The sequence below is a fragment of the Sinocyclocheilus anshuiensis genome, unplaced genomic scaffold (genome assembly GCF_001515605.1).
Source record: "Sinocyclocheilus anshuiensis isolate Anshui unplaced genomic scaffold, SAMN03320099.WGS_v1.1 scaffold278, whole genome shotgun sequence".
NCBI classification, from domain to species: Eukaryota; Metazoa; Chordata; class Actinopteri; order Cypriniformes; family Cyprinidae; genus Sinocyclocheilus; species Sinocyclocheilus anshuiensis.
In genome coordinates this window covers 1443179-1457697 of record NW_015546072.1, presented here as the reverse complement: position 1 = coordinate 1457697, position 14519 = coordinate 1443179, and the positions used below count along the sequence as shown (strand labels likewise).

The 14519-nt window shown below is 38.5% G+C and overlaps 1 protein-coding gene across 1 annotated transcript; it reads right to left on the bottom strand.

Annotated features, from left to right (window-relative positions):
* Window positions 1–676: 676 nt before the first annotated feature.
* On the bottom strand, window positions 677–14303 carry LOC107699728 (cardiomyopathy-associated protein 5-like). The gene is made up of 13 exons (XM_016501070.1): window positions 13884–14303; window positions 8935–12565; window positions 8272–8367; window positions 7688–7921; window positions 7461–7483; window positions 7037–7158; window positions 6824–6958; window positions 6445–6591; window positions 6020–6167; window positions 4379–4512; window positions 4050–4164; window positions 3694–3870; window positions 677–1277 (listed from the first exon to the last, which is right to left on the bottom strand). The coding sequence occupies exons 1-13, from the start codon at window positions 14003–14005 to the stop codon at window positions 1025–1027; spliced, it is 5337 nt and encodes a 1778-aa protein (XP_016356556.1). The 5' UTR covers window positions 14006–14303; the 3' UTR covers window positions 677–1024.
* Window positions 14304–14519: the final 216 nt, after the last annotated feature.

Here is a 14519-nt window from a genome sequence, read left to right as displayed (position 1 = left end):
TGATGCTTTCATAGCAGAAAAGAAAAAAAATATGTATGTGATACTGTGGTGACCCATTGGAAGTGAAAACTCAAATCTCTTAACTGTTCATTTCCCTTTGCTTAGTTTGTGATTAAGCGAGATCCAGACCACCAACAATTTTAAATGGAAACGGTGAAATAACCTTTTTCTACCAAATCATGTAAATACAGTAAACCACAGAAAAATAAATATTTTCATCACTCATTTGTGATGCCTTGCCCATCATCTCAAAACACGTGTCTCCATTTAGCAATGAAAGCATTATTAGCAGTCAACATCTGTTTTATTCAAACAACCTGGAAGCCTGTAGCTTCCAAAATAAATGCACTGACTCTGAATGTGAATGTCTGCACATCATGTGATCCGGGGGATCGTCACATACTGTATGAGAAGCAACAAAACTGGTCGCATGCACTTTCTGTTTCATATATACAAAAACAACGCAACAGCTCCAAAAAAAACTACTTTCTGGAGGGAATTAAAAGCACACCTTCAAAAACAATCCTTCCTTTCACAAAACTAAATTAGGGTGACCATATGTCCTTTTTCCTGGACGTGTCCTGGCCAGGATTTCTAAATTGCCTAAAATGTCTGGGTTTTGGCTTTGTTTTCCTATGGACGTGCTCTCTGCTGTCTTTATACATTGCTTTGACCGTTCTCTGTAGATCCCACCTTCACGCATGCCATGATTGGTCGATTATGTACACTGCCTGCTATTGGTCATTACCTTCAGCGAGTATGAAAACAATAGGAAAACAAAGCCCAAACCAAGAAATTTTTTGGTAATTTAGAAATCCTTGCCAGGACATGTCCGGGAAAAAGAGGACGTATGGTCACCCTGACTAAATATTTCTCATTATCTCTTCAGTCACACCATACAACTGAGCAATTCTTCAGGTGACAGCACAATATGGTTTCATTTAATTACTATTAAGAAAGAATCACTTGATTCATATCATGTCACACAAGCAAGCCCAGAGTTTTGGGACTTCAGTCATGTAAACTAGCAGTGCTTAACAAACTCCGGCACCTCCATGGTCATTTTTAGTTCTAGATTACCCGGCTGCTCCAGGACAAACACAGGGTGGCAAGGCTGAGTGAAGGTGTGCCGAAAAGTGCCCAAGAGCTGCCCGTTCTGAGCATTGAAGAAGAACAGCTGACCCTGACTGTAGTCCAACAGAGTGCCAATCCGCGCAGGTATGTCCATGACAAAGATGTCAGACTCCACACGGTCATGAAGCAGTTCAAATCTACAGCTGGAGAGAGGAAGGGTTAATACAACATGATAAATATATCAAATAATATACATACAATACATATCATACAGTACAACACAATAAATATGTCAAATATATATATACAGTATATATATATATATATATATACAGGTGCATCTCAATAAATTAGTACCCACTGTATATACAGCATTGTGCAAAAGTCTTAGGCCACTAGTATTTTCACCAAAAAAAAAAAAATCAGTTATTTCTATCTTTTGCTGTAGTGAGTCAGTAGGAAATATCAGTTTACATGTCCAAACATTCATTTTGCCATTAATTGTAGTATTTAATGATAGGTTTGTGTTTGCACAAGGAGTCTGACAGCAGCCAGTGCTCCACACAGAGATCTGATCTCATCATCATCACCAGTCTGTCTGGAATCACATGAAGAAACAGCACAAACTGAGACAGACTCAATCCAGAAGAACTGTGGCAACGTCTCCAGGATGCTTCAAGAAAGCTACCTGCAAAGCTACCTGAAAAACTATGCACAAGTGCACCTAGGGCAAAAAATGCTTTAAACGCAAAGGATGGTCTCACCAAATGTTGATTTAATTTAGTTAATAGAAGTTAACTGATAAAGAAAATCTATTTACGACATTATTTTTGACAGTATCCTCATTTTACAGCATTTTTTCACAAGTGCCTAAAGCTTTTTACAGTACTGTAGCTTTGCAGGTAGGTTTCTTGAAGCGTCTTGGAGACGCTGCCACAGTTCTTCTGGATTTAGTCTGTCTCAGTTTGTTCTGTGTCTTCATGTCATTCAATGCAATACAATGATGATAGAGAGATGAACAAATAAATGTTCCTCAAAACTGATGTTTTATATCTGATACTCACAAAAGAATACATTTTTTATTTGATTTTTTTAGAAAATGATGTTATTAGTTGTATATAATATAATTGATTTGGGCTCCTTTAGAACACCGTGCCTTATAAAAATATGTGTTTTGTCGTTTCATGATTTTGTGCAATTGTAAACTATTGAAGAGATAAAGCTGTCCATTATTTCTCGTCTATCAGCGGATAACCTGAGCGAAGCCCTGAAGACGCTGAAGCTCTTGTCGGCAGACAGCACTTCAGACAGTGTCGAGGGCTGCTTGGACTGCTTGCTCAAAGCTTTGGCCCACAATAGTAAGTCTGCATGTCTTTTATATAGCTGTTCATTCCAGTCTGTCTGGAATCACATGAAGAAACAGCACAAACTGAGACAGACTCAATCCAGAAGAACTGTGGCAACGTCTCCAGGATGCTTCAAGAAAGCTACCTGCAAAGCTACCTGAAAAACTATGCACAAGTGCACCTAGGGCAAAAAATGCTTTAAACGCAAAGGATGGTCTCACCAAATGTTGATTTAATTTAGTTAATAGAAGTTAACTGATAAAGAAAATCTATTTATGATATTATTTTTGACAGCATTTTTACACAAGTGTCTAAAACTTTTAACAGTACTGTAGCTTTGCAGGTAGGTTTCTTGAAGCATCTTGGAGACGTTGCCACAGTTCTTCTGAATTTAGTCTGTCTCAGTTTGTTCTGTTTCTTCATGAAGAGATCAGATCTCTGTGTGGAGCACTGGCTGTTGTCAGACTCCTTGTGCAAACACAAATCTCACTGGATTATTACAATTAATGGCAAAAAGAATGTTTGGAAATGTAAACTGATTATTTCCTACTGACACACTACAGCAAAAGATTGAAAGCTGGTGAAAATACTAGTGGCCTAAGACTTTTGCTTTGTTTTGTATATATACTGTTTTTACTGTATTTTTGAACAAAGAGACTCTCAAAAATATTTAAAATCTTACCAACCCCAAACTTAGTAGTATATATGCAATGTAATGTAAACACATTGATTCCCTTTTCTCACATGTTGTGCAGATGCACTCATAAAATTGTTCTTTCCATTGGCAAGCACCCTAGTTGCTGATTTGCAAACTTTATCATTATAGACATTATTTACACAGTACCTTCATAGTTTTAGACCAGGGATTTTTTTTGAAGTACACAAGACTATTTTTTAAAGTTTTTATGGAAGACCGAGAGATCTTTTTAATGAGAAAACAGATTCAATGAGAGAACACTTTTTTTTTTTATACCAAAGTGGCATTTTGATTCTTTTTGAAGGCACCAGTTAATTTACCTCCCCAATTGCCAAAGAGCCTTAATTACACAGTGTTTCCACAGTTTGGAATGGTGCTCCAAAATGTCCTACCAGGTTGTTTATTTAAACTGTAATGAGCAGCTAATAAATAAACACACTTTTCTGGCTGGACAAAGTTTTAAATGTTACTGGTCCAGAAAAAAAAATACATGACCTTTACATCTTATGGATATCCTCATTGGGATAATGAAACGCATGCACAAATACACGCAAGTGCATGACATGAATGGGATACCTTATAGATGTAGGTACACAGTGCAGACACCAGGAGACACTGTTCTCCCCCAGTGTGCTGGTTTGTGATACATTTGGATATGCAATGCCAATGCGGTAGGCTTTGCACTTTGACACCTCCGTCTCCCAGTAGTAATGTCCAAGAGAAGGTAAAAGCTCAGCCATAACAGCTGGACATCTGGGAACAAGTTAATTAAAATACATCAGCATTTGCTGTAAATCAAGACACTTGTGCATCACTGAAAACAGCATATGTCAGGCAGTTTGAAGTTGCAAATTAACTTTTTTTCTACTTATAAGGTATGTATCTACAGTGTTAGTTTTGTAATAGGGAAAACAATTGTTTAAGGTACTTACTCTATAATAGAAGACATTTTATTGTAGATGTCACATGGGTACTCTACTGAGTTCCTGTCCTCTGAAACCTTCAGCACTGAGTTGGCCGTTTCGCTGAGGAAGTGTAACCTTGTACCTTAACATACAACAACCAATTACCAAAAAACAGAATGAACATCATTTGAAAAGTGAGAATTTAGTGATGCTGTCAAATATTGCCATGCTTCTCTTGTTACGACTGGATTTTGTCCATGGAACTTTGTAAACAACAGGTAAATGTAACTGCACTTTAATAGGAATAATACAGTATGAGAATCTTAGACTGATGTTGTAATAGCAGTGAATCTGACCTCTGGTGGAGATAAGGGCCGCCTCGCTCTGCTCACTTGCCCCTCCGGCATTCACTGATTTGATGTAGAAGAGGTAATTTTCATTGGGCTGAAGGAGGACCCTCTGCTCATAGCCTTTTATCCCTGATATGGATCTGTGTAAGGAGAGACTGTTTTCAATAAGCGCAGATTTAACCTCTCTTTACCCTGCTCGGATGTGCACCCTTGAGGAATCATGGGAAACCTCATCTGAGTGTTCAATGGATTTGAGTATACAAGCTTAGTGAAATATGCTACATGAAATATTTATAGCAAATGCTACTGATGGCTATCAATAAGTATATAATATAATATTTTATAAATTATATCATAAAAAAATAAACATTTTAATCTGGGTTAATATAGTTAACTAAATCTTTCATTACATGTAATAAAACTTTACCTGAAATAAAATAAAATAAAACAGACTTATTTAATTTAAACTATTTGTAGTCAAAGCAACATTTCTCATTTTCCTTTAAATTAACTTGATGTACTAAATAACTAAAACTAAAATAAAAATGTATAAAAACTATACTGACTCCTAAAACAAATAAAATGACAAAAACGCACAACAAAATTGCTTAAAGGGGTTATATGATGCGATTTCAAGTTTTCCTTTCTCTTTGGAGTGTTACAAGCTGTTCGTGCATAGATAAGGTCCCTAAAGTTGCAAAAACTAAAGTCTCAAACCCAAAGAGATATTCTTTATAAAAGTTAAGACTCGTCCACGCCCTCCTAAAACGGCTCGTTCTAACACGCCCCCACATGTCTACGTCACTGTGTGGGAAGATTTGCATAACGCCGCCCAAATGTTCACGCAAAGAAAGAAGGCGTAACTTTGATTTTCGCTGTAGTATTGTTGTTGTTGCCGCCGCCGCCATGTCATGGAGATGCTGTGTGTTTCTTTATGAAAGCGAAACTACTTTGTTTGGCCTTCCAAAAGAGGACACAACTAGATTTAGATTTCTGGTTTTATGTTTACGCGGCGCGATGCAACACAATGCGTAAAAAGACAGTGTAAGTCATTATTACATAATCCGTAATTATGTCCCCACTGGATGCAACCAATGGCTCGTTTATAATAGGTTTTCATGTTTTTGTCTCGTCACTCCGGCCGGGACACAGCATCACAATATGGTAAGGGGCGTAACATTTCCGTCACACGCTTGAGGTATTCGGCCAATCACAACGCACTGGATAGCTGGCCAATCAGAACACACCTCGCTTTTCAGACCGATGAGCTTTGTAAAAATCGACGCGTTTCAGAAAGGTGGGGCATAGAGGAGAAACAATAATGTACAGTATGTGGAAAATAATGTGTTTTTTGAACCGGTCACTCATATGACCCCTTTAAACTTGAACTAAAATTCAAAGACAGAAAATATAAAAATAAACTAATTCAAAATATTAATAAAAACTATAATAATAACTCAAAATATTCAAATAACACTGATTAGAATTGTCAATTCATGGTGACTTTAAAATAATAAAAAAAATTATCATAACACTATTAACCAAAACATGAAAAAACGATGGCATCATATTTGGCCATTTTGCTCTTTACCCCTAGTTCTGTTTATGCTTGTACAGAGAGCTGAGGATAAGACCGGTTAACTGTACCTCAGTCCCTCTCTCTCACATGCGTATTGGCGGCAGTACTCCAGTGTGAAGCTGTCCACAGCACTGGGATGAACGGCGCTCCAACGCAGCGTGGCCGTGTCCCACAGCACTGTGCACTGTTCTGTCTGGATCACCGGAACAGAAGGAGCTGAGGAAACACAGTGAATTGAGTTCCTGATCAAAAACAGACTAACTGCTAATCCCAGGTTTGTTCTGCTAAATGTCAACACGATATATTTGAATCTGTATTAAAAACACTTACATTTGGCATTCACATTCACTGTTAGTGATCTCGTAAAGAGGCTCCACATGGTCATCTCGTTATAAATTGATATATTATGACATACATACATATGGCAGCATGACCTCTTGCTCTCAAAAAACATCAGGCGAGTCAGAGGGGATTTACACGATGAGCAACTGACCGGTTCTGAAGGGTAGTCTCTCACTCGGCATGCTGCAGCCTGTGTAGTTCACCGCCATCACCCACACTTTATAACACTTATCCGGTTCCAGCTCTTCTAGATTACAGTAGCTCTCCTTCACAGTCACCCTGTATTCCTCTGAGATCGCTGCAGATTCAATTACATTTAACACACTTTAACTGAAGCACACGGCTCATCTGAGCATCCCACTGACATAATTTTACATACTAATAAGTGTTTTTATTAGTCAGATTGGCATGTTTTTATGCCAGTGGCAAATGGATGGTTTAGGCTTAAAAATTTTCATATTTTGAAAAATGTTTCAACATATTTATGCCATACAATGAAAGTTAGCGTGGTCCAAAACAACACTGGGCCCCTCCTTGTGGCTCTTCCATGCAGTAGACTTGGAAGCAGTCAATAATGTCATCCTCATTGACTTTCCAATACACAGTAACAGAAGTGCTGGTTGCAGAATTGGCCTGTTGAGGCTGAAGATGCGGTTTTTGAGGCACTACAAAATGAGTGATAATTCAAGTCAGTAAAAAGTGAAGGGTGTTTATTTGCAATGGACATCTTTGCTAAGGCACACCTGGAATGGCTTGTCTGTTTTTCCTCCCATTGCCTGATTTGCCCTTGGCATAATCCTCAAAAACCAGCAGCCCTCGTGGACCAAGTTCAAGTGACATGGTGGATTCCAAAGCTGTATTCAGTCTATTTAAGAAATGAATAGAAGGATCACTGGAAGGAGACACTGAAAAACTAAGAAGAAATCCAGTTTATCACATTATTTTCATAGCGTGTGAATACCCCATGCAGTAAATTATTAGATTTCTATTCATTTAATGGCTATAAACACTTAATTCAAACATTGTTTTTAACACACCAAACTCAACAAGGCAATTACAACAAGCTTCTGTTTTGATTCATTTAATATGCCAATCATTTCTGAAGTATTGTAATTAGCATTCAATAGCAAGCCACTGATGCGACATAAATTCAGGCCATTCAGTTACCTCATATTGATATCTTTTGATGACTGAGAAGGGGTGAATAAAAATGGTTTGATTAGACTAACAGTTTTAGTTCATCAACAGCTCATCGTCTCTCTTAACAAATCTTAGCTAAGCACTTTAAAATGCTTTCAGTGCAACTATGGCTTTAAAATCAATACATCAAAACTAATCTTTATGTGTGACCTACTTTAAGCAAGCAACTAACACACAACTGAGGTAAGCCTCACAGAAAGAAACTTAAGCGGGTCTGTCTCTTCCTCCTCCTTAGCTGTCATCTCCATAGTCTCCTTGGCCTTGTCGATATTCTCCTGGAACGAGACAATCTGGTCGTACAGCTGCTCCAGTTTGGCCTTTTTCTCCTCCTCCATGGCCTGAGACATCTCATTATACTGATCCATCAACAGCTTCACCACCTCCTCATTGTGCTCCTTTATGATCTTCTCACAATCATTAAAGTTCTCCTGTGGGAACAGCACAATAAAGATACACATAAGTTCTCAGTAACCTTTCTCGCCTTAATAGCAGAGAAAATACCCCAAGCTGACAGTGCACTAACGTAAGCACTACAAAACTCTCACTCCAGATTTCTGAGTGCAAAAGTCGCCTCCACAATGCTAAGATGTTGTGGGAGCACATTTTCAAGGGCAGTGGTTTGGTCCTCCACTGTCCAACACAATATTTATACAGTAGGTGTCTATGATATTTTGGTCACTAGATATGACTTGTTTGTTTTATATTCCAAAAAGTGAAAACCACAAATGGTAAAGGATATGTTGTATATGTTTAAATGAACACATTTCAATGTGAATACCTCCACTGTGTTGTATGCCAGCTCAAGCTCAGATACAAAGTCTTCAGTGTTCTCTGATCTTCCTTGTAAACCTGATATCAGTTCACTCAGCTGATTCTGAAAACATTATCACATGGGGAATTAATTAGACATCATGAAATATTCTGAGGTGCAGAACACAATAGGCCTAAATATTCAGCATTTATATTGAATGATTGAGCAACTTCTATTCCTTCCATACTTGTAAATACCATTTCTCTTTTGGAATGTTCATACTTGCAAATGTCAAATCACATTGATGTAGTCCTTTGGAATAAACTACAGATGAATCATGGAAACAGCTGTCTACTTTCAGAGAGAGACATTCAAGGCTTGATATATGAGTCAGTCGGTCCTGACTCATCTGCTATGAATGCTGTCAAAGGCCAATAAAAGTAAGCAATCTTTCACTGTCTCTACCTGATGTATACTTCAACATTTTATTTTGTTTTACAGCTGATTATGTGTTTTATTAATTTGGAAATATTAGACACTGAAAGAGTCCTTTTGTATAAACCACTTGAGCAATCAGTGACCTCATAATGTAAGGTCTCCAGACAGGCCAGCTGAGAAAGATCAGATGTCAAGCAGATGTCAGGAAATCATGTCTTAGCACTCTTTCAAAGTACAGGGAACTTAGCTTACCTTAATACTGTCAAAGGCCTCATCCAAAGAGGCCATCTCATGGTTTTGATGCTCAGCCTCACTCAACAGTACTGAGCAACGACAAACAAGGCAGAATGCATCCATTGGTTGAATTTCAAGTTCCTCTTGTTCATATTCTGCCATCTGGGCACTATCTAAATCCTCAACAAATTCAAAGCCAGTTTCCAGGGTTTGATCTGTCAGTCTGACTTGTTCACGTTGCCCATCCTCAGCTATAGCTTGTTCAGATTGTCTTGCCTCTTGTTCGGTGACCATCTCAAAATCAAGCTCCTCCGCAATTTCCTGCTGCAAATCTTGGTCACAGCTCAAGGCCGACAGGTCCTCCTGAGGGGTAAAACTTCGCAATAGTGAGAAGACATCTTTATTCCTACTTAGGCTTCCTCCTCTTTGTATACCTTCATAAACTTTCACACTATCCTTTGGCTCTAAAGGTGAAACTCTCATTGCTGAGGTGTCGTCCTCCTCAACTGGAGGAGGAGGCGTAATGGGTTCTGGTAGGTCTGTTATATCTTCAAACTGTGCATCATTCATTTGTGTTTTCTTTCCCTCCTCTGAAGTTTCTGTTGAGGTTAGAGGTAACATCTTGCTCTCAATATCTGTCCTACCAAGGGATGATTCTTTCACTGGAATCTCTCTGGTTAATATGGCCACGTCATTTATTTCACTATGTTCTTCTACCTGTACCTCCTTTGTTGGTACAACAGGTGACAGTCTTTTGACTTTTGATAAGTCCTGTACATTTTCTGTTACTCTCATCTGCTCTATGCTTTCTCGAGCAGAAGCCTTCATGTCATTAGCTAACAATAAGCTATATTCTTGGCTTGAATCAATCATTTCTTTAATCTCTGTTGTCACTCTTCTCTCAGCAGGTATCTCATTCTGAACTGGCTCTTTTGTGGTGCCGGCTTTCTGATTTGCTTCCACTGTAACATCTACCTTAATTTTCTCAACTTTCCCGTATTTTTCTGCAACCCCAGGTTCAATCTCAGGTATGTCAATATGTCCCGTTTGCTTTTCCAACCTTTGTTTTAGCACTGGTGCCTCATTTTTTGGCCTATCTGCACCTGTGTCCGCTTTGGCTTTCTCGTTTTTTGCACTGAATTCATTTAGTAATTCTGGATATATTTTCTCCTCACTTGTAATCTCAGGTTTAGTCTGAAGCTCAGTGTTTGCTGTATCTGTTTCACACGAATGTGATTTTTCTGAAGCTCTCTGAACTGATGTAATTTCAGACTCTGGCTTCATTTCAGATTCTGTTAACACTTTTGCTGTACCGACACGGGCCTCAACCTCTTGTGCTGCACCAATTCTGTCAAGTACTTGCTTTTGTTCCTCCTTCTTGGGTATTAATCCTTCACTCACTTTATCCCCAACTACAGCAAGTATTTCTCCATTCTCATGGACGTGAGAGTCAATTTCTAAGGCTTTAGATGCAGAATATTCAGTTTTAGTAGCATCTGTTGTGATTGTTTCAGTCTCTTCTAAAGGCTTGACCTCTGCTTTCAAAGGTTCTTCAGTTTTAGGAGGTTCTGTTTTATCTAACAGAGGTTCTTTGATACTGATAATCTCTTGAGAAAATATTTCTGGTGGCTCTCGTTTTACTATGTCTTTATCAATCTTTTGAGTTGTATTTGCCTCATTAATTTTGTCTTGCGTCTTGGATTTATTAGTCTTTCCTTTGTCATTTGTCCCAATGTCAGCGATGACATCAGCTGCTTCGTGACGTTTATCTGCACTGGTCTCAGAAACACTCATGTTTTCAACTGCATGTGGTGCATCAGCCTGGATTTTCTCTGAGCTCTTTGTTTCAGGCAGAATTTCAAATTCATCTTTAGCTTTAATAACATCTTCATGCGCTAAACCCCCAGGCACTTGAATATGAGCATTCGGACTTATTTGTTCTTGTCCACTGTGTTCTTCTTTATTGGTGGTTTTGCTTTCTGGCTCAAGGACTTGAATCACTTTATGAGGTCGTGTGTCATCAGTGTCACTTTTTTTTGTGATACTGTCCTTGATAAAATCACATTGCTTTTCATCTGTCCTACTATGCTTCGCAACCAAGTCGTCTGATGTGACCTTTCTTCTAATGATCTTTTCCACCTCTGGTTGGATTCTTGGAGCACAGTGGCCCTCTGAACAACACCCTGTGGACTCACACTGCACTTCACTTTCATTTTTATCCTGCACACATGGTTGTTCGGCTGTTACTGCATCATTTTCTTCTTGTGCTCTTTCTAAACATCCAGTGAGTTCAAATTTACTTTGTGACCATGCAAACTTTCCCCCATCTTCCTGCTCTTTAGCCTCAGGTACATTAGCAACCACTGGTGTTTCATCCTTCAATATGAATTTCTCCAAATAACCATCTCCGTCATCAGAATCAGAGTATCGCCTTTTGAAAGACCTTTCGGAAACGACACTCTCCGTATCTGAGAAGTCGTCTTCTTTCTTTCGGTCTCCTAATGCATCCTCATAAAGGTCTGAGTAATGGAAGGACATTGCTCGTGGCTCCTCAAGAAGAACTGGATCTATGATCTTTGGTGGTCCGGTGGGGAGATATACAGGTGTGAGGATACATTCCTGACTTCCAAATAAGACTGATCCACTCTCTTTCAGAGTTTTAGAGCTTTCTTTTGCTGTTCTTCCATTTCGGTCCTCATACTCATGGGGAACCACAGGCTCTGCATTGAACTTATTTCCATAGAACACTTCATCAAGATGCTCACCTGCAATTTCAACATCACTGATAATTACAAAAGAATCCTCATCAATGGCTTCATCTGCTTTTGGTTCATTCTGAGTCACCCGAGGTTCCTCTGGCTGGACAGTAACTTCTGGTACAAGTTTTTCTATCAGTGTAGTGCTATCACTAGTCGCCTGCTCATCTAACAATGTGAATTTTTCAAGATAGTCCATATGAGTTTCATCCTTCTTTGGTTGCTTATCAGCAGAGATCTGGGATGATTCCTTCAAGCTTTCATTTTGCTTTATTTCCTCAATGTCTGTCTCTGTGTTCCCAGGACAACTGTTTGTAGCAACAGGTTCATGCTTATGTTTGGATTTTATCTTTGGGGTGTCATCCAAGTAGGTCAAATTCTCCGCCAGTTCACCGCTATCTTCCTCATCTACTGTAGCAAGCTTTGAAGGTACAACAATATTGAGTATTTCAAAACCTTCTGATATCAAACTAAAAAGATCTTGATCCTTGCTTGCAGCAGACTGACCGTCCTCATTGTTTTCAGATCTGATATTCGGCAGAGACACCTCAATCATTGCAGGTCTTTCCTCACCTATCCGACTTTTTGGTAGTCTGGTGCTCGACTTTTTAAACCGGTCACCCAGCTTGCCTCTGCTGCTTGTCTTTTTCCTCTTAATTCTGTCTTCATCCATTATGATCACAATATTCCCCTGTGTTCCAGAACCTTCCAGGCTGTACTGTTCAGACAGCGAGCTTCCCTCTGAAGCCCATGGAGTTGAGCATCTACTGGAAGCAGTCTCCCATACTATCCCACTGTCCTCACTCTGTACCGTCACCATAGAGAACGACGGGTCCACCATCAGGCACTGGAGTTTAGGCTTCACTGATGGATCTTGCACAACTTCCTTTAAACTAACCACAAAGAGTTCAGAAATGTTTCAACAAAGAAATGTGGTGTAGAATATTCTAGTTTCTAGCAAATATCATGTTTAGTGCTTAACCACACAAAAAGAAGAAACTATTGAACAGCTAGCCAGCCAAGGAGCACATCAGCTGGTAGAGACTTGGAGAGAGTTGCCTAGCAGTACACACATCACATGTGAATCAAGTTACTAGTTGCCCTTTTTCAATAATAATTGTTCATTTATGATACACCTTAGTTGTTAGTTTGTACCTAAAATTGTTAATCAGTTGGGTATACTGTTGATCTCATTATGTATATATATATATTAAAAAAAAATATCTATCTATCTGCCTATCTATCTATCTGCCTATCTATCTATCTATCTATCTATCTATCTATCTAATTATAATGTGTAATTTAAAATACAGGTAAAATGCTGGTGAAAAATGTATACAGAAAATTCCTTCGTATTAACACAGTACACTCTAAAAAATGCTGGGTTGTTTCAACCCAATGTTGGGTCAAATATGGACTAACCCAACTGTTGGGCTAAAAAGTTAATTTAAAAATGTAACCACATTTTAGCCCAACAGTTGGGTTAGTCCATATTTGACCCAAAATTGGGTTGAAACAACCCAGCATTTTTTAGAGTGTACTGTGCCCTATTTTTATGGACTTTTTAGGAGTGTAGTTTTTCGATTACTACCAATACACTGCTTAACACTGTATTTGTTAATAATGTGTAGTTTTACTAGTTATTTAGAAAATACATAGGCTAAAATTTAGTTGTTCAAAAAATTTCAATAATTCAATGTTGCATTTAAAAACATGTAATACAAATATTTTTATAGGCCTATTACTTTTACAAATAATATATATTAAATGTTTATTATTTTTACGGACAAACCTAAACGAACATATTTCAAATTATATTCTTTGCTAAGATTTGAGTAATTTCAATGTGTGTTCTATGCAATGATGCAGTTTTGCGTCATGGTTACATAATGACATCATCATGATGTCACAACGTCATGTAGCAACAAAACGACCTGCCTTTACCAACTTTACCTGAAAATAAGTTGGCAACGCTGCCAAAACTGTTCCTATGGTTACCTCAGACTTTTTTTGGTTACCAAAATGTTGGAAATAGTTGAAAATGCTAATGAACGAAAATATTATAATATATAAATAGACATATAATACATATATTACAACACAGCCCTTGGGGGTTTATAGATCAACCAGCACAATCATATTTAAAAAGACCTAGCTGAAATGATCCTTCATGTAAAACTTTTTAACTAGAAAGCACCCGTGGGAAACTACCTTTTATGAAGTTCCTCAATCTGCTCTTCGTCGTCGATATCAATTATTCCTGACCCCAAGTCTTGCATTTCCTCCATCTCTGGCTCTGCCCCCTCACGTTCCCCTTTCAAAGCACGATCCATTTTGAAAATCGAAATATGGTAGTGTTATTTTAAAATAAAAACCAGTCTTGGAGAGTGCAGCTTCGCGTTGGGATCATGTCTCGTTGAGCGCAGTTCGTCTTACTCAGCGGCTGCTGTAAATAGATTACAAATATTCTTGAGCTCAAGGCTGCGTACTTGGGAGTCACAGGTGTCCCCGTTTTTCGTAACCCCAGTTAAGGATATTGTCCCATATATTTGATTTCCTTCTCAAATTTTAAACAATAGGACATCGTTAACTATGTCCTGAACAGGAAAGCTGGGACGAATCTGCGGCGGTGTCCCCTGTAATATGAGACGCAGAGAACACCGCCATGTCCATGAGGGACACGAGGACTCAGGCCACCGTAGTGTCAGTTTTCTTTCACTGAGCTAATTTTACTCTGTCCCTTCCAGACAGCCATATTAACACCCTCAAACTCACATTATGAATCGAGAATAACAACCCATTAATGGATGCTGTACTACATTAAAACAAAACACATTTGCCAGCAGT

Excerpts from the sequence above, each read along its gene's own strand:
- LOC107699728 (XM_016501070.1), bottom strand. The coding sequence starts at position 14,005 with ATGGATCGTGCTTTGAAAGGGGAACGTGAGGGGGCAGAGCCAGAGATG. Across the intron at positions 8,368-8,934 it reads AGGCCTTTGACAGTATTAAG|AATCAGCTGAGTGAACTGAT; the intron begins GTAAGCTAAGTT and ends TAATGTTTTCAG. Across the intron at positions 3,871-4,049 it reads AAAATGTCTTCTATTATAGA|ATGTCCAGCTGTTATGGCTG; the intron begins GTAAGTACCTTA and ends ACTTGTTCCCAG.